Below are 24,154 nucleotides of genomic sequence, written 5' to 3'. Positions count from 1 at the left end.
CAGCTGCCTGCCTTCAATGGAGTCCTCGCTCGACTCCTTTCCCAGTCTAGAGGGTGTCATCTCCTTCAGCCTTCCTCAACAGGTCATGGTGGTAGACCACAACTTCCGTAAGTCCCAACCAGTGATAGCTACAAATGAAGGGCACTGGGCTGGAGAAGGCTGATCTTGAAGGGAAAAAGGCAGGGTGTAAATATAATAAAATCAATCAACTTATCAATCTCGGCTCAACTTCACAGAAGGTTGGTGACTGTAAGCTGGGGGCAACACAAGTAGTACTTGTCTCCCCTCTGGTGGCAGGAATAAGTTACTATCTACACAGCCTGACTTGACCCTGGAACTGTTTCCACAAGACTGGAGGAATCGTTAAAGCTATGAGACTTACTTTTGAATATAGATCAGAATTCCCAGCATGTACTGATCCACTTCAAGCCCCTCCAGCAAAGCTGTTTTACTGAGAACAAAGCACAAGAGCAGGCAAGAGCAGTGGTTAGCAATACTCAGGGAATGCACTGGCCCGAGGCTTCACCCGTGTTTCTGACTGCCTCTCTGCAAAGGCTCTCACCAGCGTCTTTCCCCTTCACACGCCCCACCCTGATGCACGCTCCCAAGTAGAAGGCCCTGCTGCTCAAGGTCAGCAAGCTATCTGACACAAGCAAGGGCACAAGACAGAGAGAGAGGTAAACCAGCCGGCTCGAGGAACTGACATTACCGGGTTGGGGGCAAGGCTGAGACGCTGGCCTGCGATGCTTTACCAGTGGTTGCTGAAGCCACCAGAGGGGATTCTCCCGGTCGCTCCACATAGCCCTGTGGCCTGGCTGGAGTCCACCGGGAGAACAGCCTTCAGAGAGAGCGTTCCAAATCGAGGGCGCTCACTGCTTGTGGATTTTAGGCAAGCTCCAGCAATGCATTTTTTTCCAGCACCTGCTGAAAGCACCTTTGTTCCATGAAGCCAAATGTAATGTTATCTTGCTTTTAATGCATTGCTCTTATTCGTTTATTTGTGTTACTGTTTACTTGCCCAGTGTAAATAATTAAATAAGAAGAAGCCACGTCTGCCACGACTATCCAGAGAAGGGCTCTTGCCTCCATGCTGAATCAGGCTAACTGATGGCTTGCACTTTGAGCGATGCAGGACATACTTCAAAACTGGCCATGCAGATAAATGTAACGTAAATACAAACGATTCCTGCTGGACCAGACCAAAGGGTCATCCAACCCAGCATTCTGTTCACACACGAGTGCAAGAGCAACCTCCCACGTATGACGTCCCCCAGCAGGTGCTGCGGAGCGGTACAGTGCCCCTGACCCTGGAAGTGGCATGCGGCCGTCAGGGCCAGTAGCCATGGATAGCCTTCCACGCTAGGCATCTGTCCAATCCTTTTCTAGAACCGTCCAAGGTGGTGAACATTACAATATTTTTGATAGCAAGTTCCTTAAGTTATCTATACATTCTTTGAAGAAGTCCTTTCTTTTATCTGTTCCAAAACTCCTACCATTCAGTTTCATGAATCCTAGTATTGTGGCAGAGAAACTTCTTTTTATTCCTTCTCTCCACACCATGAATTGTTTTGTTTCATGTCTCCCTCCATCTTTTTTCCCTAACTGAAAAAGTCTGATATTCCAGATACTGTAACTTGTTCTCACAGCTAAGTTCTTCCAGTCCCTTGCTCATTAGCTGGTTTCTTGTGGGGATACAAGATGCCAGATCAAATGGGACCACAGCAGGGCTCTCCTCAGGTCCTTACGCTGCTTTCCCAGTGATGTACTCCATTCTTGTTTATATTAAAACTCTGCCTCCTTCCACAAAGGACACAGGCCCTAACCATGAATACCTACTTGCAAACAGGACATCTCCACGTCCCTCTTTCACAGTTGAGCTGCAGGTAAGACTCCAGGTCAAAGCACTAAGCAGAAAACACAGACAGAGAGTAGGTATCAAAAGCTGCAAGTTACCCTAAAGACTTCAGATACGGGGGCAATAATTAGGACTTGCGTGACCTCAGAAAGGCCCAGGAGAACTTTCCCAATTTTCCCTTCCTTATGATAGTATTGGGACCAACTTCTTCAGTTATTTCACTTTCTTAACTTCAATAGCCCCACGTGTATTAAGAATAGTCAAGGAACAGAGATGGCAGAATCACGTGTTCATAAAAGCTTGTAAATAATGTGGAGTGGGGTACACATAATTAAGAAAAATGGTCAATCTTAATTGCCAATCAGCTTAATGTTCCCTTTCCCACTCCTTTGTTCATCTGTCCCTTTCTCTTCCGTATCTTTATCCTGCCCCTTGAGGAGGTGTATTCTGGATCTGAGGGCTATATCACTTACATGGGTTACACCTTGTAACAACAAAAATGAAAGATCATCTCTTTTCTCACTTTAGAGCAGCCTTCTGCAGGGTGCAACTACAGTTCCCACAATCCCCAGCCAGCATGGCCATTGGGGGGAAAGGGGGAGTTTAAGTAATAATCTGGGGAGGGGGAAGACGTGAATCCACAGATGGTCAGGGATGGTGACAGTTCTAGTCACACACAATCCGGAAGGCCACAGGTTCACTACCCCTGTGCTAAAGCCACTGCGTGGCTGGCGTGGTTGACGTCTATGCGACCTCAGCTAGGCCTCTTTGGAGACACGGCTCGTGGAGTACCATCAGACACTTGCCTGTATGTGCCTGCAATCATGGCCCCTTGCAGGAAGCTGGATCCTCCTAAAGGTGATGGGGCACTTCAGAGAAACCTTGATGGCGGTCTGTTCCACCCCATCTTCGCCATTTGGGCCTGGAGTCCCGGGGATTGTGCCGCTGCTGAAGTTTCGCTTTACTAAACATCGAGAGGAGAAATGGTGTTGGGCAAAAACAGCACGCTCATTTGTTAACCAGCAGGGAGAAACTGATGGTGGAACGAGGCAAAGGAGCCTTTGCCAACGTGGTGCCCATCAGTTATGGTGGATTACAGCTCCTGTAACTCATGTTCTAACACATCTAGGGTCAGGTGCTCAGGGAAGGCTGCTGTAAAGCTTTCTAGAGAAGCAGGAAAGAAAGTTGCCAGAGGTAACCCAAAGGACCCGCTCTTGTCTGTAGCAGTCCTGAATTCCAGCAGCCCAGCCCCACTGTCCACATTGTCTGGCTCTCTTGCACTTCAGAGTATTTGGATCTCTGGGTGCATTCTCTCTGCTTTTCACTCCACAAATGGCACCAGCCTCTCTGCATCCTACTTTCAGCTCTGGGAATGTTCACCACCATTAATTCTTCTTCTTTACTAATTTGGAGCATTTATACCCCACCTACTAACCAGTTACTGAAGAAGCATAAACAAGGCTACACTTGGTTGTAATGTTAAAAACCCAAGTTTAGCACTGTGAGAACATAAATGCCAATCTAGTGAGATGAAGGTTCTTGCTTTCCCTCTCTTCCTCTGGAATTGTTGCAAGGTGATGAAAAGCTTCCATTTTAGATGTAAACAGTTTGGTGTGTGGTCAAAATCTGAAGCTGCAGCTAATCTGAACGGTGGTGAGCTGAAACCATGGTTTAGACCAGCTTTCCCTAACCTCACACACTTTGGATGTGTTGGCTTACAACCCACACCAACCCCAGCCGACAGCAGCATTGCTGGGAGCGATGGAAGCTGCAGGCCCAAGGTTGGGACACGTGCTTTCACTTAGTGGGAGGAAAAGCTAGACAAGTTTCCCCCAAACTTTTATGTTCTAACTGTAATTCTGCTGGTGGACCACTAGGTCAGAGTAGCCTGGGAGTTAAGGCACAGTTGAGGAGAATGGGAAAGTGACCCCATTTTGCCAAGAAAGACATTCCGGTGGAGTGGCTGAAATGGGCTGGAGTTGTGGGCAGCATCACAGGGAAGGAGCAGAGGGACCCTTTCAATCCATGGAAAGAGCAACTGCACAGGAGGCTCCCTTCTTGCCACATGGTCCAGTCCTGGATCGGTCGCCACCAGGAATGTTTCAAAGGACGCTGTCTGCCGTGCCTGTGCCACTTTTTAAATGTTCCAGTCGTGCATTTCCACCCCTTCTCGAGCCGGCACAGAAGATACGGCAGACATTCTGCTGTGTGGCAGCAGCAGCTCCTTCTCCAGGCAGGCAGAGCCATCCACTCCCTTAAACTCCACTCCCTTAAAGAAGCATGAGTGAGGATTCTGGCCTGCTGGGCCCAGTCACAAAATTTACAGGCAGCAGAGGAGCAAACGAGCTCGCACTCACTTTTGGTGATGCAGTGCTCAGCTGGCAGCAGCCGCTTTTTTATCAAGCCTTGCAAAACAGACCGCACAGAAGGCCGGTGCACCAGCTGCAGGACAAACAGGTGAGACTGAAAAGAAGGAAAAAGAGAAGGTCAGTCGGGCAGAATAAGATCCTGCGTCTGCACAAGGGCATGGTGTGCTTGGAAATGAAGAACACAGAAGACTTCCTTGGGAACTGTGGTCAGAACTGTGGTCCATCAGCCCTCCTGTTGATACCGACAGGCGAAAGCTCTCCAGATTCCATGCGGGAGCTTTTTCCTGCTGTCTCTGGAGAAGCTGGACCAAAGCTGGGTCCTTTGGCACACAAACTGTGCTCTCTGTCAACTGAAAACCCGGGAAGATGTGGCGGCGGGTGATTGTTGTTGGGAACTCCCTGCTGAGGGGCACTGAGGCGGCAGTGTGCCGCCCCGACCTGGAGACAAGGGAGGTTTGCTGCCTGCCGGGCGCACGCATCCGGCATGTGAAGGACAGAGTGGAGCGTCTTGTTCGCTCCGGGGGTCACCAGCCGCTCCTGGTGATCCATGTGGGCACCAAAGACGTGGCCAGGCAGGGTGTGGTTGGGATCACCAGGGACTTTGAGGCCTTGGGGAAGAAACTCAGGGAGCTGAAGGCCCAAGTGGCCTTCTCGTCGATCTTACCGGTCCGGGGATTTGGGACAGGAGGGTCTTCGAGGTGAACGACTGGCTTAGGGTGTGGTGCCAAAAGGAACGCTTCGGGTTCCTCGACCACGGCACTTGGTTTTTTGCCAATGGACTTCCGGCAAGGGACGGGTTACACCTCACGAGAATGGGGAAAAGGTCCTTTGGAGATGCTCTAGCGAGCTTCGTCTGAGCTGGGGGGGGGGCGGTTCAGGCCCCCCAGTAATGTGTCTGCACTGGACAAGTGTGGGGGGAGGATCAGGGCTCTGGGAGCAGGGTTTTAGAGATACTGCAGGGACTGACAGGACTCCTCCAGAGAGGGGCCAGGTATCAGGGAGGATGGGAGGAAGGAGGAGGCTGGGAATGCCAAGGAAAGAAAGTGGTGGGAAGGAGTTGAGGTGCATGTACACCAATGCTAGGAGCATGGGTAATACGCAGGAAGAGCTTGAAGCTCTCCTGAGAATAGGAGGGTATGACCTGGTGGGAATCACAGAAACTTGGTGGGATGAAAGGCAAGTCTGGAATGTGAACATAGAAGGGTATCACCTTTTTAGAAAGGGCAGGAAGGGAAAGAGAGGTGGGGGCATGGCTTTACACGTCAGGGAAGAGATAGGATGCAGTGAGATAGAATGCAGCACAGATGGGGATTCGCTAGAGGCAGTCTGGGTGAAACTTAGGGGTTTTGACAGGGAAAGAGACCTGACAGTGGGGGTATGTTATTGCCCTCCAGGTCAACTTGAGACCTTGGATGATGTCCTGACAGGACAGATTCTAAGGATATCTTGGGGGAGAGACACAGTAATTATAGGAGCTTTCAATCTCTCGGATATTAGTTGGGAGACTCACTCGGCGGTGACAGCCAGGACACGTCACTTCCTAGAAGCTATAGAGGGAGGGTTTTTCACACAGAGGGTCCGAGAGACGACGAGGGGGGGAAACATCCTTGACTTGGTCTTGACCAGTAGGAAGGAGCTGATAGATGAAGTACAGATTAGGGGAGCTCTGGATGCGAGTGATCACTCCATCCTTTGCTTTGAGATCAGGGGACTGGGGACGTGCAGCAGGTCGAGCACTAGAAGCTGGGACTTCAAGAGGGCCAACTTTGGCCAACTGAAGGCCAGACTGGGGAAAGTCTCCTGGGATAGGTTACTGGAAGGTAAGCAAGTTGAGGAGGGGTGGATAGCACTCAAAAGGGAGGTTTTGGAGGTGCAAGCCTTGATGATACCTCTAGTCAGTAAGGTGGTAAAATCCAACATAATCCAACATAAGTTATTCTAGGGAAGACTCACTGTTTTTTACAGGAAACCCACCACTTTACCCATTACACCACCCCTCTCCCAAGTGCTAGAAGGCCGTGGGTTACAGGCATGATTGTCTATTCAACATCAGTGACCACAATGACCCAATTCAGGATCCAATCTCCTGTATGGTATTCAGTATCCTCAGAGTCACTTTTCTAGCCAGGTGGCTAGAGAAATGAACAAGCCCACTGGGGCGGAGTGTACTGTCAAACATCAAGAAGCTGGTGGACTTCTAGTGGGCAACATCAGATTCTGTGCTCTGAGCAGCTCCCACAGCGATGCGCACCATTAGTCAGAGCATTGCATATAGCTCTTTCTAATGCTAAATTCAGGCACGGTATTCAAAGAGCCAGTGGGTGTAAGAGCTTTTTACAGCACAGAAAACTGGATTAGCAAAACACCTGCTGGACGTTCCACAGGAATCCGAAATCTGCACAAACAGTGCAGGGTGTGGCTCGGGACCACTGTTGTTTGAGGCTTTCTCTGGGGTAAGACAGAGGCACTCAACAGCGGACTCAATGCAGCCGCAGGGAACCGGGGATCTCTCAAAACCAGGCAGCACTTACACAGCAGCAAGCAGTGACAGTGATCTGGATGGTGTTTCTTCCAGGCTGGCACACCTGCTTTAGGTAGAGAGGTTTGTGTGAAGTCTTGTTGTCTCCCCGCTCAATGGTCAAGGGCGTGGCATTCACGCTGACCTGGACTGAGGCTGGCCAGTTGGTGTTCATTTGCCGGTCCTCGTGGTGGTAGCACTTAAACTGCAGCTCTAAGTCAGGCCTAGACAGCGGGAAGAAAACATTGGATACATTTGAAAAACACTGCAGTTCCGTGATGAACAAGGAGTGTACCTGGGGCAGGCAAAAAGGGGCAGAGAGGGAGGTGAGCAGGAATCTCACAGATGGAGCTAAGCAAGGGCTTCCCGTTTGGTTTGAACTCCAGCATGTTCCCTTTTTTGCTCTTCTCTTGGGAAATACCAGACTAGGAATATTTTACTTGTCCCTGCAGAAAAAGGGCAGAGGGTGATTCTTTAAAGGCAGGGCTGGGCAAGATGCTTTCTACAGGCTGCATTCAGCTGTGCTGACCCTGGAGGGAGCAAAGTCAAAACTATCTGCTGTCGGCCACCAAATTGTGGCAGCAAACAAAAATAGTCTGAAACCCCCAAATTTAGCTTTAAAACAAGCTACATAGCCATTGTTCTGCTGCCATTCCACCCCAGGGCTGAAAGTAGCCTTTATAGAACTCCCAGAGTTGCCCACCCTTGCCTTAAGGCAACAGAAGCTGATGACCAATAAGATATAACTCATAAGTTCACGCATCTCATACAATCCACTGACAAATACCCCTTCCTTCTCTTCCATGTGGGGACTAAATGGGAGATGGAGTTGCACTATACGCAAGAGACATGAACGGTGGTGCCTTGCAGTTCAAATGACTCTAACTTCAAACGATCGAGAGTTCAAATGTTAGAGTTGAGATAAAATAGCTCCGCAGGTTGAACAATGTTCCGATGTTCGAACTGCAAGCGAAGTGAAAAAAATGCCGTTGCGGCAAAAATGTCATCTGTTGTGCACCCAAGTCATCTCTTGTGTTTTCAGTGCATGCATTTTCAGTGCTTTTTTTTGCTTTATTTTTTGTTACAGGTTTAAATAAAAAAAATCACAGTAAAATATTAATCCCCCTCAAAATATTCCCCCTCGCTTCGAACACACTTATCCCGCCATCCTTGCCACTTCCTGAAGCCGTTCAGGAAGTCCTCTTTCATGAGTGTCTTTCGTTGTGCTGCCGTGGCTGCCTCAAGGTCCTGGAGGGGAGGGCGCACCAGCGTGGGGTCCCAGGAGGGTTGCAGCTGCAGTTCTAGGCAGCTCCTCATCCCCCTGCACACGAGGGACCACCATTTCCCCCTCCATCATTGAGGGGAAGAGGAGGAGCTGCTCCTTGGGGCGTTCTTCTTCTGAGCAGCCGGTCACTGGAGTGTCTTTTCCACCTTCATGAACAAGGAGCAGGGATGAAGGGGCAGGTATGCGAGCATGCAGGGAGCATGCTGAGAGCGCAGCTCCTCACTGCCCCTGCTCATAGTTCACAAAGGCGGTGAAGATGCTCTGGCGACCCACTGTGCAGGAGAAGATACTTCCTCTGTTCGCACCCCTATGGGGGTTTCCCCATTTCCATGTTCCCCAACTGAGAAAAAAATTACTTGGACATCCCCCCTCCTTGTTCCCTGGTTTAGTTTTCCCCTTTACCATTCCTGGGCTTTTATATAGCTATTTTTAGCAATGTGTTTTAAAAGCACAGAAAAGATGACCTAAACATTTTCAAAACATAGCCAATTAAATAACCACTGTAAAAATGCAATGAATTGTTGCCCAAAAGCATCTGATCACGCTTCAGAAAAGAAATATCAGACTAGGGCTGTGGGGAAAAATATGGGCGAGAAAGGTTTTCTATCCCCCAGATGTTTTAGCCTACAACCCTGATCATGAACCATGCTGACTAGAGCTGATGGGAGTTGTAGGCCAAAAAACCTGGAGGGCTGCAAGCTCCCTGCCCCGACTGTAACGAGAGACACTGTGGCACAAGGAGCGGAGGAGGACGGTTCTCTCACCTGAGCATCAGAGTCTTGTACACCGAGTCCCTGAGCTGGAAGACATGGTTGCTGACAGCCAGGTTGTGCTGGAGGCGAAAGGGTTCCAACACCACGCCATCCCGCACGGGGAACGTCAAACGCAGCTCGTCGCAAGGGTTACCTGGCAGGGTGAAATAAGAGAGAGGATGGGTGATGGGTGGAAGCACAAGGTCACCGTCGCTGGGAAGCATAGCAGAGGGGCAAATGCCGGCAAAGCTGCCTGCTTGATCAGGCTGCAGAAAGACAGTAAGTGATGACAAGTGTCCAGTGGCAGAGCAAGGAGCCGACAGGTGAGATGAGCCGGCAGGCAGTGCACAGAGCAGACCTTGCCCCTGTCCGGTGTCCTTCTGTGGCTCCAGAAAACTCATCTCCTTCTGCTCGCTCACGATGCTGAATTTCCCAAACATCCAAGGAAAGAATCTCCTGACCCCCACCCATCCACCCAAGACTTCACCCACTGCGACTTCATGGGGCCCCTAAGTACCCTCTCCCATCCAGGTCAGGCAGCCAACGGTCGCTTCTTATCTGCTGTGGAATCATCTGGTCGCCAAAATTCCACTGTTCTCCAAATGGAATCAGATCTTCCACAATTTAACCATTGTCTAAACTCAGCAGGATCTGAGAGGGATGGTTAAACTAAGAGGGAGTCCTTGACTGAGCAGGGGGTTGAAAAAGATGGCCCTCTGGTCCCTTCCAACTCTACTATTCCATGATTTTATGATTCTGTAAAGATGGTCCTGAATTGAACCACTCTGGGCTACCAGTGTGTGCATGTATATGTATTTGTGGGAATGGACATTGCCTTTTGGAACGTTATTCCAGGGAAAAATTTTCTGTACATTAAAGAGAAGGCCATATCAAACTTTTCCCACCGATATACATGTTTCCTATGTAGAGAGATCTGTGTGTGTTGGGGACATCCATGCCCTACTGCACAGAATGGTACAGTCCAGGAAACCATCTGATTACTATCCTGAAAGGGGGGATACCTGGCTGGCACTCTCAATAGGAGCACTCAGACATCGCACTATAGTTCCACTTGAGTGAAAGGATTCCAGCAAGCAGGTAGCACATAGGCCAGGCCAGAGGAAGATCCTATCAGAGGAGCTGCCATAGCCCGTGTTTCGTGAATGCCCAAGGAAGCAAATTAATTTAAGCATACCACCAGAGGCACAAAGCAGTTGATGATAACACCTTTTCTGAACATTAATATAGAAAAAATACATTAATGTAACTCCCTATTTCTCATCCAGGGTCATTGAATGACTGCATGAACAGAAACACCTTTAGCAATTCAGAACTGGAATTGAGTTAAAACTCTAGGAATCACCTAGGGAAGCCATCTGATTTGAAACCCTGGGAAAGAGAGGAGTATTTTATTTTTTATTTTATTTATATATATATATATATATATATATATATATATATATATATATATATAAATTTTAAACTAAGACTAAAACAAAAACATCAAACATCACAAACATTAACATTGGATTCACTGGGTCAACCTCCTACTACATAGGAGAGGAGTATTTGTAGCCCTGCACACTAATGGGCTGGAAGGAGTAAGATTACAGGTCGTGGGAGGCCTTCCCATGGCTTCCCTTGCCCCGCTCTGTCTGCCCTGTGGGCACAGATATAATTCAATCGGAACTCAAGAGCCGCCCTGCACACGTAAGACTTACCAGAGGGAGAGGGATGCAAAGAGCTGATGTTTGGTTTTATGTCGGGAAGGAAGGGCGGCTTCACATCCTGCCCAGGGGACATGTATGGAGGGATGTTACTTCCAGGTGTCATTGGAGGGGTGGGATTGCCAGGCAGTGGAGAGCTCGGGTAGCCAGGCATAGATCTTCCAGGCTGAAAGGAAAACCAGAACACTAGGATAATTAAACACCCCAGGGCACAAACTGAAAGTGTTGGATACAGTCCAACATAATCTCTGTTCAGACTAAACCCCTTGAAATGAATGCGACTCACCATCCCATGAAGAAAGGTTATAACTCCTGGGATTGCTTAGCTTAGAAAAAATATGAGCAAGGAAGAAATAATTATGCCTTGTGTGGAGACTCTGTTCTCCCTCTCTTAACTCTAGAACCCAAAGGGGTCCTTCCCTGAAGCTGACAGGATAAGGTCAGATAAAAGGAAGGGCTTTTTCAAATGGTGTAAAGGTAAGTTAAAGAATTCAGGGCTACAAAATGTAGAGATGGCCACCAATTTGGATGGCTTTAAAATGGGACTGGACAAATTCCTGAAGGAGGCGGCTATCAATAGCTACTAGTACCGATAGCTTTCTGCTACCTCTGTATCAAAGGCCTCATGCCAATGTACACCAGGTGCTGGGGAACATGGGTAGGGAGGGTGCTGTTGCACCCGCGTCTTGTTCATGGGTTTCCTAAGGTCAGCTGGTTGGTCACTATGTGTAGAGAATGCTGGTCTAGGTGGTCCCTGGACTGATCCAGCATGACTCTTCTTGTGCTTGTCAGGTCAATATGATTATGTGAAGTCCCAAGCATGCAGTCCCAGTCAGGGACACCTGCTGCTGACATCCTGGAGAAGATACTTATTTCAGTGTAGAAGAGAGTGGAAGAAGAGCTTTTGCTTGTCCCCCAGGAACAAAGAGAGAGAGAGAGAGATGGATGATAGAAATAGTAAAGAAGAATATCTGATAAATCTCTCTCTCTCTCTTTAGGAAAACAAGAGAAGTGTGAGCTGTTAAGTAAAGAAAAGCAGAAGTTCCGTTTCAGTGAGGCGACTGCATGTCCTTTCATGACAGTTGAAAAGGAACTGAGGGACAGGGTGCCCCCCCCGCCCCTTTTATCTATTCCTCCAGAAGGGGCAGGGCAGGGCTCCTGCCCACCTTGTGACACTGAGCTTTGCGTATGATGCACAGAGACCATGAAGAAGAACATTTCTTTGTCCAGCCTTTCAATACTTGGTGGTGGGCAGGGATATCCGGTGTTAGCAAACAAATGCACCAGGTACAGTGATGAAAGCAATTCTAGGCCAATTAAAATGGCATACAAGGGTTATGGTCTCATGTACCTGGGACATAATTAAATTCAGCGTCCTTTTTTAATCAGCAGGAAAAGAACAAAGCTATGCTGTGGATGGACTGTATCATTACACAGTAAAGGAACACAAAACATACTGCAAATTGTTGAGCCCCAGATTTCAACATCATTGTGAAGTCTCTAGCTAAGCCTTTATGGAAATGATTGATGAAACTCACCCCATTCATGGCAGTCTGTCCATAGCTATTGAAGTTGCCCCCGTTGAAATTTGCATTTTGACCATTGAACTGATCAGTAGGCTAGAAAGGGGAAACCCCAAAACCATTAGTTGTCAGAAAAATCTGGGCTTGCAGACATCTTGACTGTTGTGGCAGAAACTGCCTCAATATACTTACAATTTTTTAAACCATTCCTTTGTTCTTTCATTCCATTTATATCCCACTCTCCAATAATACTACCTTTCCCCTCAACCTTCATGACAGTGACATTCCCCAAACCGATTCCCTCCAGTCAACTCCCATCTCTCCCAGTCAACAAGTTCCAATGACAGGAGCATTGTGAGTTGTAGTCTGGCTGGTACCAGGTGAGAGAGGATGTCTTTCGTCTTCTGGTTGGTATCTGGCTGTCACTGACTAAGTGATTTCAATGAATTTCGCCAGCCTGTTTGGGATTCTCATTTCTAAAAAAAATAAAAATAGCACATTCATCTTCCTCATGGAACTCAGGGATTCCCAAGCAATCCAGGACTTATTCCAGGCTCTGAATAAGTCCACACTTGTTTCCTTTTGGGAGGACTGCTGTATCCTGTGCCCTGAGACTATGCCATAGGAACACATCTGTGCTACTTTTAGTGTATACCAGGGTAGGCCAGCTTTTGGGACTGTGGGCATATTTGGTAATTTGAAAACTGTTCTGGGCACCACTACAAATTGGCTGCCATGGGAGAAGAAGTAAAGGACAAGTGAACTGCCTCAAAATTTGAGAACATGATAGAGGTGGGTCTCTGAGTCCCAAAATATGAAACAATTCCTTTGAAACCAGTTTTATCATTGACAAAAAATCTATTTCACAGGAATCCCAGCTGCCAATAAGAATATTGTGTTTTTTCAAGCAGTGGGAGGGGTAGCGCACTTTGACAGGCATCAAAGGCAGTGCACTGGTGTTGTGGCCACACTGCCAACCCTTGTTGCGCACCCTTGGGCGGTGTGTATGTGGGAGGTGGGTGTCTGAGTGCAGGTGTAGCGCCTTCTTTCTGCCTGCTTCGTGCCAGAGCAATTACACTGAGTGAGGGGGCACTTGGGCTCTTGGGCGAGGGGGCGCATTTGGAATATGGAGAAGGGGAATCATCAGCACTCTCACCAAATGACTTCCACAAGGAGAAGACTGCCCACCTGCAGCAAGGCCTGCTGTGCTGGGAACGGCCAATGTCAAAGGACCTGATTCCCATGAGGCAAATTGGTGCAACGACCCACCTCCCGGCCACCCAAATCAACACACCTAAGTGCACGATAAAGCCAGGGGTTTGCCACTTTTAATAAAGCAGGAAAAGACCAATAGAAAGGACAAATGCCAGAGACGGAAATGCCAACACATTTCCTTGCTGTAGGTTGTACCAAAGAGAGGTACCTCCTTTCTTCTGACCTAGGATCTTCTCCTGACAGTTTTGTCATTACTATTGTGGATTCTCTTTCTCTCCACAAAGGCTGAACGTTTTTCACACCTCCACAGAAAATCCTGAGATGCTGTTACCCCAGTAATTGTTTACCTTGTAATATGGGCCACCAGTGCCAGAAGCAGAAAGATACTGGCTCATTCCTTGCTGCATGGGCATCCTGTGTCCAGGGTAGGAGGGGGAAGGAGCAGATGGCTGAGGGGCGTTAGCAGCATATTGTCCAGCCTGGGCAGGGTACTGGCCTCCCTGCATGTACTGTTGTCCTGGATACCCCTGAGACACGAAGAGAAGGGAGAAGAACCAAGGCCACGTATTACTGAATCAGAAAAGAGAGACATGCTCTCCTGTGTGCACAAAGCTGGGCTGGGCAACCTTTCTGTAGGGACGTTTGGCCACTGGAGAAATGGTTGTGGGCACTGCTATGGAACACTGCTGTGGAAGATGCGCCTAGCCCATAAAGGACAAGTTGCTTGTCCAAAAGACTGGGGCACAAGGCTGCGGTTATTGTCTGAGCACCAACACACTAAACGGCACACCTGTGGCATCAGTGAGCATGACCTTGCTTCCTCCCTCACATGCAGCTCTTCCGCGCAAGGAAAGGTGCTTGTTGCGGCACCTCTCTCACGCAGAACTCCGTCGCCTGCTGATGAAGGGAATGGCTAGTGGGGGCAGCAGCGGTGGAAGGCTGCTGATGGCTGGAGTCACTTCTGCTGCCCCGTCAGCACGGTCCCAACATTTCTGCACAGCAGTAGGTTTTGGCAAGACATGGCTGGGCAAGGAAAAGGAGGGAGCGGGTGGCAGTCAAGGCTTTTATGCAAGGTGGTGTAACGTATAGATAGTCCAGCATGGCACTTCACCTCACTCTGCTCCCATTTCCCACCTCCTGCGGCTTTCACCCCGTTTGGCCAGTGCACCCAGACACAGGGATGTGCGCATATGCACGAGCCACACCACCCTTTGCACGGCCGCCTGGCGAAACTGGAATGGAGGCTAAGAAGGGGCGGTCTGTGTTCTTCGGGACTGATCCTTCTCTGAAACTCCACCAAGTACACTGCATCTCACCTGGAAGTTCATTCTGATTTTGATACGTTTGCTCGTAGCTGGATTTGACCTGGGGCTGGGCTGGGCTGGGGACAGGATAAGGTTAAAGTAGCTGTGGGAGTTCTTCTCTTTTGATCACAGTTGTTTAAATATATAGCTGCCTTATCCTAGTAGAATCAACGGATCCAGCATTAGCACTTGCCAACATGGCTTGTAAGCTTGTATGCGTAGGAATCCAGCAGAAGTGGGAGAATGCCGCTGCTCTGCTCTATTCCACATCCTGAGTCTGGAGGAAAATCGAACTCAACAAATCTGCAGCCCTGAAAATTCAGCACTTCTCAGCAGGAACACAAAGCTTACTGTTTTTTAAAAGTGTGTTAAAGTTTTACTTTTAAAAAATGCTTGATGGCTTTTTATCAAATGAGGCAGTTATTAGCACATAAATAAAAATCCTTTTTGCAGTTGTAACACCTTCCTGAGAATTCTGTGAGTCTACACTGCTCAGCAGAGAGTCTGAAAAAGAAATGTCTGACTTGGCAACAGCTGCCCTGACTTGGGTACCTCACGTTTTGTCGTCGTTAGTTGCAAAGTCATGCCTGACCCATCGTGACCCCATGGACAACATTCCTCCAGGCTCTCCTGTCCTCCACCATCCCCGGGAGTCCACCCAAGCCCACACCCACTGCCCCAGTGACTCCAGCTAGCCACCGCATCCTCTGCCGCCCCCTTCTCCTGCAGTTGCTGTACATGGGACTGCCCCACAGATTATCCAGAAGATTCAGCAGATGCAAAACGTGGCAGCTAGGCTGCTAACTGGTACAATGGTATTGGGACCATTATTACACTTGCCTTGAAGGTCCTAGACTAGATGCGAACTGCCTTCCAGACACAATTCAAAGTGCTGGCTTTAGACTTTAGAACCCTAAATGACTTAGAACCTACCTAAGGGACCACCTGTCTTGCTATAAACCTGCCCAGTTGTTAAGATCTCAGGAGAGGACTTCTTGAGAGCAGAGGCCCATTTGACAGGCATGGATGCAAAGGCTTTCTCCTGTGTAGCTTCCAAACTGTGGAATGTGCTCCTAAGAATTACAATTTCCCCCATTTTTCCTGGCTTTTGAAGTACATCTTTTTAGGTTAGATTTTTCAGTGAGGTAATGTTTAAGTGCTCTAATGTTTTTCTGTTTTTAATGTTCGTGTTCACTTGCTGTTTAGGTTTCAGTTTTATTGTTCATTTTTTAAATGATTATACGTACATTGCCTTGTAATGCCAATAAATAACATTCCTGTTCCCAGCTCTAACACTCCTTCCTAGGACTGGGCCCAAGCATTTGCTTGTTTGTTTTCCATGCGCATCTAGTGCCAGGTGGACAGCTCAGATGTATGCAGGGCCCTGGTGCCTTCAAAATGGATGCCCCGGCCATGCTCACCTCACTGGAGTAGGTCCTCTTGACACTTTGCCTGGGGATCTGCTGACCCTGCGGAGGGCCAGGGTATCCATGCTGGGGCATCCGTTGTCCACCGTACATTGCACTCATCGCTGGAGCCCTCGCCGTGTTCATGCTCATGGGAGGCATCCCAGAAGCTCCCATCACACCGCCCATGTTGGCAGGATTCATCCCCGGTGGCACAGCTGGTCCTCTGGACCCCGAGTGAGGAAGGAACTGGCTATTGAACGCCTGCCCGGCCCCCATCTGCAAAGCAAGGCAAAGAAAGAAGATTAACGCATCATGATGCAAACCCACACCTATGGAAATGGTGTGTGTGTGTGGGTGTGAAAAGATACAACCGATGCCCAGTCCTTGTCCTACCAGTGAATTCTGCATTGTTCACCATCCCCACATGCCTATCAAAGTAGTCTTGTACTGCAAGCACTGGCCTGGCATGCCAACTCAGGAACATGCATGTTTTGCTCGGAAAGAGTCAGATAATGGTTACAGTCGGCCTTTGTGCTTTCAGAAATGGATATCAGCTACTGCTTTCCTCTCCAGATACATTGCTTGGCACAATCTGAATCCTGCAAGATCTACCACTGATTAATTCATTCAGACTGCAAATCTCCATTTTGAAACTGGGTCTATAAACATTTCAGATCTCATGGCCAAAACATCCGGACACTTCTGCACTTTGCAGTTCTGTCCCCCTCACCCCTGGCTTTTTGTTGATATAGCCCGAGGAAGAGTTCTATAGAACTTGGGAGCTTGCACATTTTTACAGCTGGTCCTAAAAAAGCTGCTGCCCAACGTGGTGGTGGTGGTGGAGGTGGTGGTGGGGAGTCTTCATGGCTTAAAAAACAGTAAAATAAAATAATTGCACCTGACCGAGTGGAAGGAATTCCACGCAGGCTGGATGGAGTGCTCACACTGCACCCAGCTTCAAGACCAAGCAAGTTGCTAATGCTTAGCAGAAGAGAAGTCCTCTTCTCTGTGCACGGCAGAGAAATAAGGAAGGATAGAGATTTGGCCCATTTTGGAAAAGCAAAGTTCTGGTTTGTTGCTGCTTTTCCCAGCTTGGTCCTTTGGGTCTGTTGGATGACAGTTCCATCCCTGCTGCTGCTTGCTCTATAGCAGCTTCTCCCAAACGGATGCCCTGTTTGGACTACAACTTCCATCATGGTCTGGCTGGCTGATGGTGATGGCTCTTGTAGTCCAGCACATTTGGAGGGCACCGAGCTGGAAAAGGTCAGTTTAGCATTATGTGCAAACCAATTCTCTGGCTTACGGGATACATCTTGGCCCAGGGCTCTCAGGTTCCATTTCAAGTAGTCAAAAACCTGTTTTGGATGCGTATGCAGCAGGCTTCTACTAGCCTTCATTACCCAGAAGCATTCCCTGTTGGAAGCATGGCCCCTCTTGGTAGGAAGCCATCGAAGGCCCCCTCAGTGCCTAGAAGCCAAGAAGGCACCTCCCACTGCAAAGCCATCCTGTAAAAGAGAGTCGAGTCTTTCTCAAACCTTCTGTGATACCTCTATCAGTCAAGGAAAGGATGGCCATGGGTTGAGCCAGAAGCTCCTGGAAACGAGGTTTAGTGTGCAGTTGCCAGTTCAACTGCACCAAGATTCCTTTTGTGAAAATGCATCTTTAATCTATGCCTTTGTTCTGGATCTTATTTTGCATCACAAAGCCAGACCATTCTGCTGCTCCCTGGTGAGGACGGCATCAGCCTCATTCAGAGGGAAGATTTTAAGAAAACTGAAATCATTCTGGGATTGCCAGGGATCCTGATTCTCAGTCAGCCCCTTCCTTGTCCCTGCAGGCTATTCTGTAGCACTTGGGATGCCAGGGTCTATCAGGTGCAAAGACAGTGAGCACTAATAGATGCAGCGCTCTGAGTGTGGGTAAAACAAAAGTTACTGGGCAGCAATTCCATCTTTGTATCCTTAACAAAATTCTTTGTTAAGAAAAAAGGATGAAAGAAGCAGTGGGAAAACACGGGAGGGCTATGAGTGGAAGATGAAATCCTCTGGATCCTCCATCAAATTCTGAAAAGGATGCAGGGTGATGGTGTGAGAAAGACTTGTCTGAGAGGACCCAGATGGAAGGTGCAGTGACAGAGTGCATGCTCTGCGTGCAGAAGCTGTCCGGGCCAATCCCAGGTATCTCATTAAAAAGAAAAGGAACACAAAGGGCATTGTCCCTCATCTTCGGTCCCTTAGCTGCGGCCCAGGCTGCCCAGGGGCTCTCTTCCCTGGGGTCATTGTTGACAATTGTTCATTTCGCTTTTGACAGACAAGGTGGGGGATGGAGCTCGGGCCTGCATGGGGTGGGCTATGTCAGGCCACGAGTCGGCCATGGTGGGAGCCACAGGTGTTGCTGCCACAGGTGTTGCTGTCAGCTGCGACACCTGTGCCATGTTTGTCTTTCTCCGTCAGGAAGGGCAGGGATACACTTGCACTAGGTGCAAGCTGCTGTCCTTCCTAGAGGAGAAAGTGAAGAGTCTGGAGGCTGAGAAAGCCCCCCAGGCCAAACAGGGAGCAGCCCCCTTCCAGGCAGAAGGCTGAGGGAGACACGGATGCATGGCACCCACAGGAGGAGGCTGTGATAAGCAGCATTCCAAGCAAGGCTTTCTCACATCTTCCTAAAACTGCAACTAAACCCAGATGCTGCCAGGTGTGCAGCCAGAGCAGTACCACTGCTCCTCCCATCCTCTATCCCCCAGGGGGAAGATGTCATCGTACTCTGAAGAAATTGCTGCTTAGACTTGAATCACAATATTTAAACAGATGGTACTCCTTTCTACACCTTCCACAAGACACCAAGTCGCATCCCGAAGCATGCTGAAGAAGTGCTGCGCACTGAGATCACGGCCCCTAACTTACCGTTCCATATTGGCTCAGTTCTTGGCTCTGCTTCTCTTGCAGGGCGGCAACCGTGGCGGTGGCCGTGGCGGTGGCCGTGGCGGCGGCAGCCGCAACAGCAGCAGCAGCAGCTGCTTGGGTGAAGTCTGCAGGGGGTCTCCCAGTGTGCGAAGGAATGCCCATTCCCCCAGGGCCATTTGGGCTGCCTGTGTAACTAGAGAGAAGAGGAGGATTACAGGCAAGGTAGTAAATATGCCTTCTTTCAGAGGTAGGAAGACAGTAGCTTTGGATCCATAGGAAGATCTCAGGGTGAATGAGAGGAAATGGGTGATTATTGATCAAAGCAGCAACAAAATGACTCTCAGCCCCTTAATTATGCTGATGAAATGAAGAAATCGTGGGGTTTTGTATGCAAGGCCTGCGAACGCTGATCTTCCAAGTCTCTTAGGAACTTGTGGAAAGGCTATATTTAGACTGCTTTCCTCTGTTAAAAAAACAGCAAAAAACATCTATGTGTCATCACAGCACACAGCTATCCAGGGAGTTTTTAAAACCTGGACTGATGTGAAGGGAGGAGAAGGTGAGTGAGCTGCCTCCCATTCCCAGTGCCTCCTGCTGCAAGCGACAGACACCAAACAACCCGGCAACAGTCTTCTCTCCGTTGTTTGGCTGTGTGGCAACTAGAGAATCTGGGTTCTCAGAGAACCCACCGTCAGAACCTAGATTTGTTGTGACACACAAACTGGGCCAATAGCTCATGTATTACTATCATGGCTTGATACTTCATATCATGGCTTGATACTTCGGTCTGGGAAATAACAAGTCACAGGCGTCATCATTAACCTAGGTACCCTCCGGATGTTTCCAGCTTCATCATGAGCCCTGAACATTCTGGCTGGGGCTGATGGGAGCTGCAGTGTGACACATCTGCCCAATTTAGCAAGTCTTGGCTAGATCATGATCACTGGCTGCTGCTGCTTTTGGTCCATGCAACCAAACTGGGCCAGCTTGAGGGGTGCTAGTAATTCAGGAGACTTTTAGAGCTGGGGTTGGATGAGAAGGCAGAGAAGATGTAGGAAAAGCAGGTCTGTAAGGCAGAACTTCAACAACAAATAATCAGACTTCAGCAAAGTTTACTAGGGAACATTCTTGTCAACCTCTTGTGAATCTGAGGACCGAACACTGATTTTGGGACGGGATCAAAAGTACTGGATGGATGATCTTTGGGAAATGGGGAACAGCTAATGTGAGCACCTGCTTCTCTAAGTGCCCAGATATGATTTTTTTTCTATTCAGTTTTGAGACAGAATTATTATGTTTATATATAGTTGCCTATCTAGGGGGGTGGGGCTATAGATAGAAAAGCTAAACATGTGTTTATAAGCATAAACAAATTCTTCCAAGTACACCAACCATAACTGGCTACCATATTCGTGTCTCCCCACTTTGCTCTTTTATGAACTATGGGGCATGCGCACTCATTCAGCCCCTGGCCAGGATGAAGCAAGTAGCCACAGGAAAAAATGCTAATATAACTGAAAAGTCAGGGGTGGGGAAAAGCAATCTGCAAAATTTAGGATCCAGACAAGATGACAGGATGACATGCAGAGTTTCCTGTCCTCTAAGATGCCAGTTGCTAGACCCAGTTTTGAAGGTGCCGGCAGCTATTGGGTACCTGAACCTCCCTTCCTCTGTATAGAATATGGATACAAGGGCAGCCTTCCCCAGCTTGGTACCCTTGACATGTGCTGGACTAAAACTCCCATTACCCCCAGCCAGCATGCTCTTGATGTTAGAGGTATAGCCCAAAATACCTCAAGGATATAAATTCCGGCTGGGCTTTCAGCCTGAGGGAGTTGTTGCCAGAACCTGTAGAGATGAGAAGGGAGGCCCAGGCAGGGGGGCATGATGCTACAAGGGTGAAATGTCTAGGGCATCAGGCAACTGGTACTGGTGGCCATGAGCTGGCAGCACACATGCAAACGCACATGCAGACACCCCTGCCCCTGGGTCAGGGTCAGTAGGAAGGGGATGATTCTTCTTGCAACTAGTAGCACACTTCTGATGCCTCAGCACTTCAGCAGTCCACCCAGTCACATTCTCCCATCACAAATAGGGTTGATATACATGTGAAAGGGCTACCAAACAAATTGTTTTTTTCCTTTTAAAAGTTCACTATCACCTGTTTTAGAACCCTAAAGGAAGACGCTTCTGTTGGTAAAAAGAAGAGGCAGGGAATGATGGATAAGATCTGTGCGTTCCTGAAAAGAGGAACCACATAAAATCAGCAGAACCTTGCTTATTTTGGCAGCAACTGCTCCCCCCTTACTACTGTGAATTTACTATTTAAACTAACTTTCTTCAACCTGGTGCTCTCTAAATGTGTTGGACTATAACTCCCGTACTAAATGTGTTGGACTATAACTTCCCAACTAACTTGAAATTGCAGTCCAAGCTTTCTGATTGGGTGGGGAAAAATCTGATTTAAACAATGCCTGCAGACCTCCTTGTTTAAGTTAGAAAGATTTTAACAGCTGGGGTTAAGCATCCATTGGGAAGTGGCGTGGGAAAACATGACATTCAAGATAGCACTTTGAACTAGGTATTTTATTTCCTGGTTTTATTAGGGTTTCAGAAGGGGTAGAAATTAAACATAAGACAAATAAACCAGTGAGACTGCAAATGGCTCAAGCATGCCTAATTTGGTACAAATGTGACTTTTCTGCCAAATGTTTGTGTACAGGAATTCTTTCCTGGTTTTAGAAATGACAATATTTAATTATGGTAGCAATAATTTTAGTTTGATTAATTAACAACACAAACCTAGGCATGTTTATTAAGAAATTAAATCCCACCGGGTACCATATGACTTGTTCTCAAGTAATTGTGCAGAACAGCCTTTCCCAATCTGGTGTTGTGCAGGTGTGTTGAACTACAACTTCCATCCTTTCCAGACAACATGGCCATACTGGCGGGGAAGCTGCAGCCTAGCGCATCTCAAGGGCACTAGCTTTTGGCAGGCAGGGATTGGCAATTGAAGTTTAAATAGCTCTTTACAATGCAATTTGTTACCTGTATGCTCAAACATAAAAAGTTCCTCTAAATTCAAAGGGGATGCATCATACTGTTCCCCTGCATCATACCCATGACTAAAATGGCGGCTCCAATTAAGTCAGACGGATTTTGTAGTTCAGATGCTTCTCAAAACAGCAGGCAGCAAGCACACCTCAAAGCAGGCATTCCCCCTTTTCTCTCATGGAGGCTGGAACACCTCTGTCTTCCAGGCTGGTATCTGCTGCCAGCTGCATGTCATGCACGTATGCCAGAAATGAAGCATATACACTGCTTGCTTCAGAAACAGCTTTCATGTCTGCACTATGGGCCTTATGTTGGCAGGCGGGAAGGTTTGTGCATCTATGCTGCAGGTTCTCTATGCAGTATAGCATTAATGGAGGACAAGGCTACCAATGGCTATTAATCCTGATTGCTACATGCCACCACAGTATCAAAGGCAGTATGTCTATACTACCAGTTGCTGGGGAACACAGGCAGGGAAGGTAATGTTTGCACTCAGGTGCTACAGGAAACCGGTTGGCCAGGGTGTGAAGAGAACGCTGCGCTACATGGGCACCTGGACTAATCCTGCATAGCTCTTCTTATATTCTCTCCCCCGTCCCATGCACCTTGTGCTAACTTTTTTCCATTTAAATTTACCCTCCACTGGTCCCAAGGAGAGGACAGTTACATATGGCAGCTCCAGGGCTGGCGCACCCCTGGCCCCCGTCCTCAAGGTAACTGTGCTGGATAAAGAACAGACTGGGTCCCTAGAACTTACCTTGTGGTGAAGCCTGGCCCACCAGGGTAAGTGCTGCGACTGTACATCCCTGGCTGCACGTAGCCCTTCCCAGTGGAGCCCTCAGGGAAAGGTTGCTGTCCCATGAACTGGGGTGAACTCATTCCAGAGCCACTGCTGGCCACGCTGGGCATCATGGGATTGCCAGAGGTGTTTCCCCCAGGGCCCATGGGGTTTCCAAAAACCTGCAGAGGGTCACAGGCCGAGAGGAACAGTATGAGGAAGCAAGGAAGTACTGCAGAGTGTTTTGGACAACATCTTCATCTGAGGCATAGTTACTGAATTGGGGAATGGTGAGGAGACTTCAGGCTTGCAGGAAACTACACTTGGCTTAATGAACCTGAAGGTCTGAGCAAAGGACAAAAGAGCAGAAAGGTGAGATAAAAACCTGCAGAATTAAGTAGTATGAAGCTTCCAAGCACATGCTCAACGCAGAATTTTTTGAGGGCCCTATGGTGCTTAGTATCAAGTAAGCGTGTATAGGATGAAGCCTTGCTTCTGAGTAAACATGCTTAGCCTTGTGCTTTTAGAAGCCTAACGCAAAGTAATGACAAACATGCAGCGGACTCAGAGGAACTGAACTGGCAAGGCTGGAGGAGTTAGCAAGAGTGAGTGGAAGGTAAGCAAGCAGCAGCAGGAGCAAGAAGAAGGAACAGCAGCCGCCACTCACTGTGTTCTCCTCTTCCAAGCAGTGCTTATTTATTTTTTTATTTATTTAAAACATTTCTATGTCGCCCCATTCGCCGAAGCCTCGGGGCGGCTCACAACATAAAATTAAAATATAATACATCCAAATATAAAATAAGGACAGGGCAATGCAACAGGAAGTAGCAAGGGAGGTGGGGCAATTCAGGGAGAAGCCCCTGGAGGCATCTTGCCAAAGCCTCCCCACAAGATCTGGAGCCCTCGTGGGCAGGATCTTCTCTACGGGAGCGGCCCCCATACAGAGAGCAGAATCGGTCTCCCTCCTACACCATGCAAGCAGGCTTCTGCTCATGCGCTCTGACTTCTGCTTGCTCTTCATGCGGCACATACCCCACCCACCTCTCAAATGTGTTCTGCGGGTAAGAGGGGGATTCTGCTCCAGCAGAGGTTTCTGTTCCACTGGCAGATGGACAGCACGGGATACAGCACACTTTCTTCTAGGGTCTATTTAATACAACGCGTGGGACTGGGCAGCCCAAGCAGCCCGCTTCTCCTCTCCTCCCCACCCCAACTGCCATTCTGTCCCACCTCATGATTTTGGAAGGCTGCAAGAGATACCTGACTCTGGGATGTGTTGCTGACTCCCCACACAGTGGTTACCACTGAGAGAGATCCTGCGGGCTGATTGGTACTCTGTTGCCAAGGAACTGACTCGTAGGCATATGAACCATCACTAAGAGAAGAAAACAAAAACAGAACACCAACACACAACAATTTAATTAGGAGCCTTTGGGAGGAAGTGTCAGGAAAGTTGTGCAAG

At 48.4% G+C, this 24,154-nt stretch overlaps 1 protein-coding gene across 5 annotated transcripts in view; it reads right to left on the bottom strand.

Moving 5' to 3' along the window:
* The window catches only part of ZMIZ2 (zinc finger MIZ-type containing 2), a 113,979-nt gene that overhangs the window by 8,958 nt on the left and 80,867 nt on the right, over positions 1–24,154 (bottom strand). For all 5 annotated transcript variants that reach the window (XM_044437656.1, XM_044437658.1, XM_044437660.1 and 2 more), the window contains 13 exons: positions 23,953–24,067; positions 22,672–22,874; positions 18,858–19,050; positions 15,970–16,233; positions 13,592–13,771; positions 12,045–12,125; positions 10,501–10,672; positions 8,792–8,933; positions 6,756–6,966; positions 4,213–4,318; positions 2,662–2,819; positions 1,837–1,904; positions 383–451 (listed from right to left, as the gene is read on the bottom strand). In XM_044437656.1, the coding sequence (XP_044293591.1) occupies positions 383–451; positions 1,837–1,904; positions 2,662–2,819; positions 4,213–4,318; positions 6,756–6,966; positions 8,792–8,933; positions 10,501–10,672; positions 12,045–12,125; positions 13,592–13,771; positions 15,970–16,233; positions 18,858–19,050; positions 22,672–22,874; positions 23,953–24,067 (1,962 nt within the window). The remainder of the gene's footprint in view (positions 1–382; positions 452–1,836; positions 1,905–2,661; positions 2,820–4,212; positions 4,319–6,755; positions 6,967–8,791; positions 8,934–10,500; positions 10,673–12,044; positions 12,126–13,591; positions 13,772–15,969; positions 16,234–18,857; positions 19,051–22,671; positions 22,875–23,952; positions 24,068–24,154) is intronic.

This window comes from Varanus komodoensis, unplaced genomic scaffold (genome assembly GCF_004798865.1).
Source record: "Varanus komodoensis strain SLA01 unplaced genomic scaffold, ASM479886v1 scaffold30, whole genome shotgun sequence".
In the NCBI taxonomy this organism is placed as follows: domain Eukaryota; kingdom Metazoa; phylum Chordata; class Lepidosauria; order Squamata; family Varanidae; genus Varanus; species Varanus komodoensis.
Note: the sequence above shows the minus strand (reverse complement) of the source record. Positions and strands in the feature narration are given on the sequence as shown.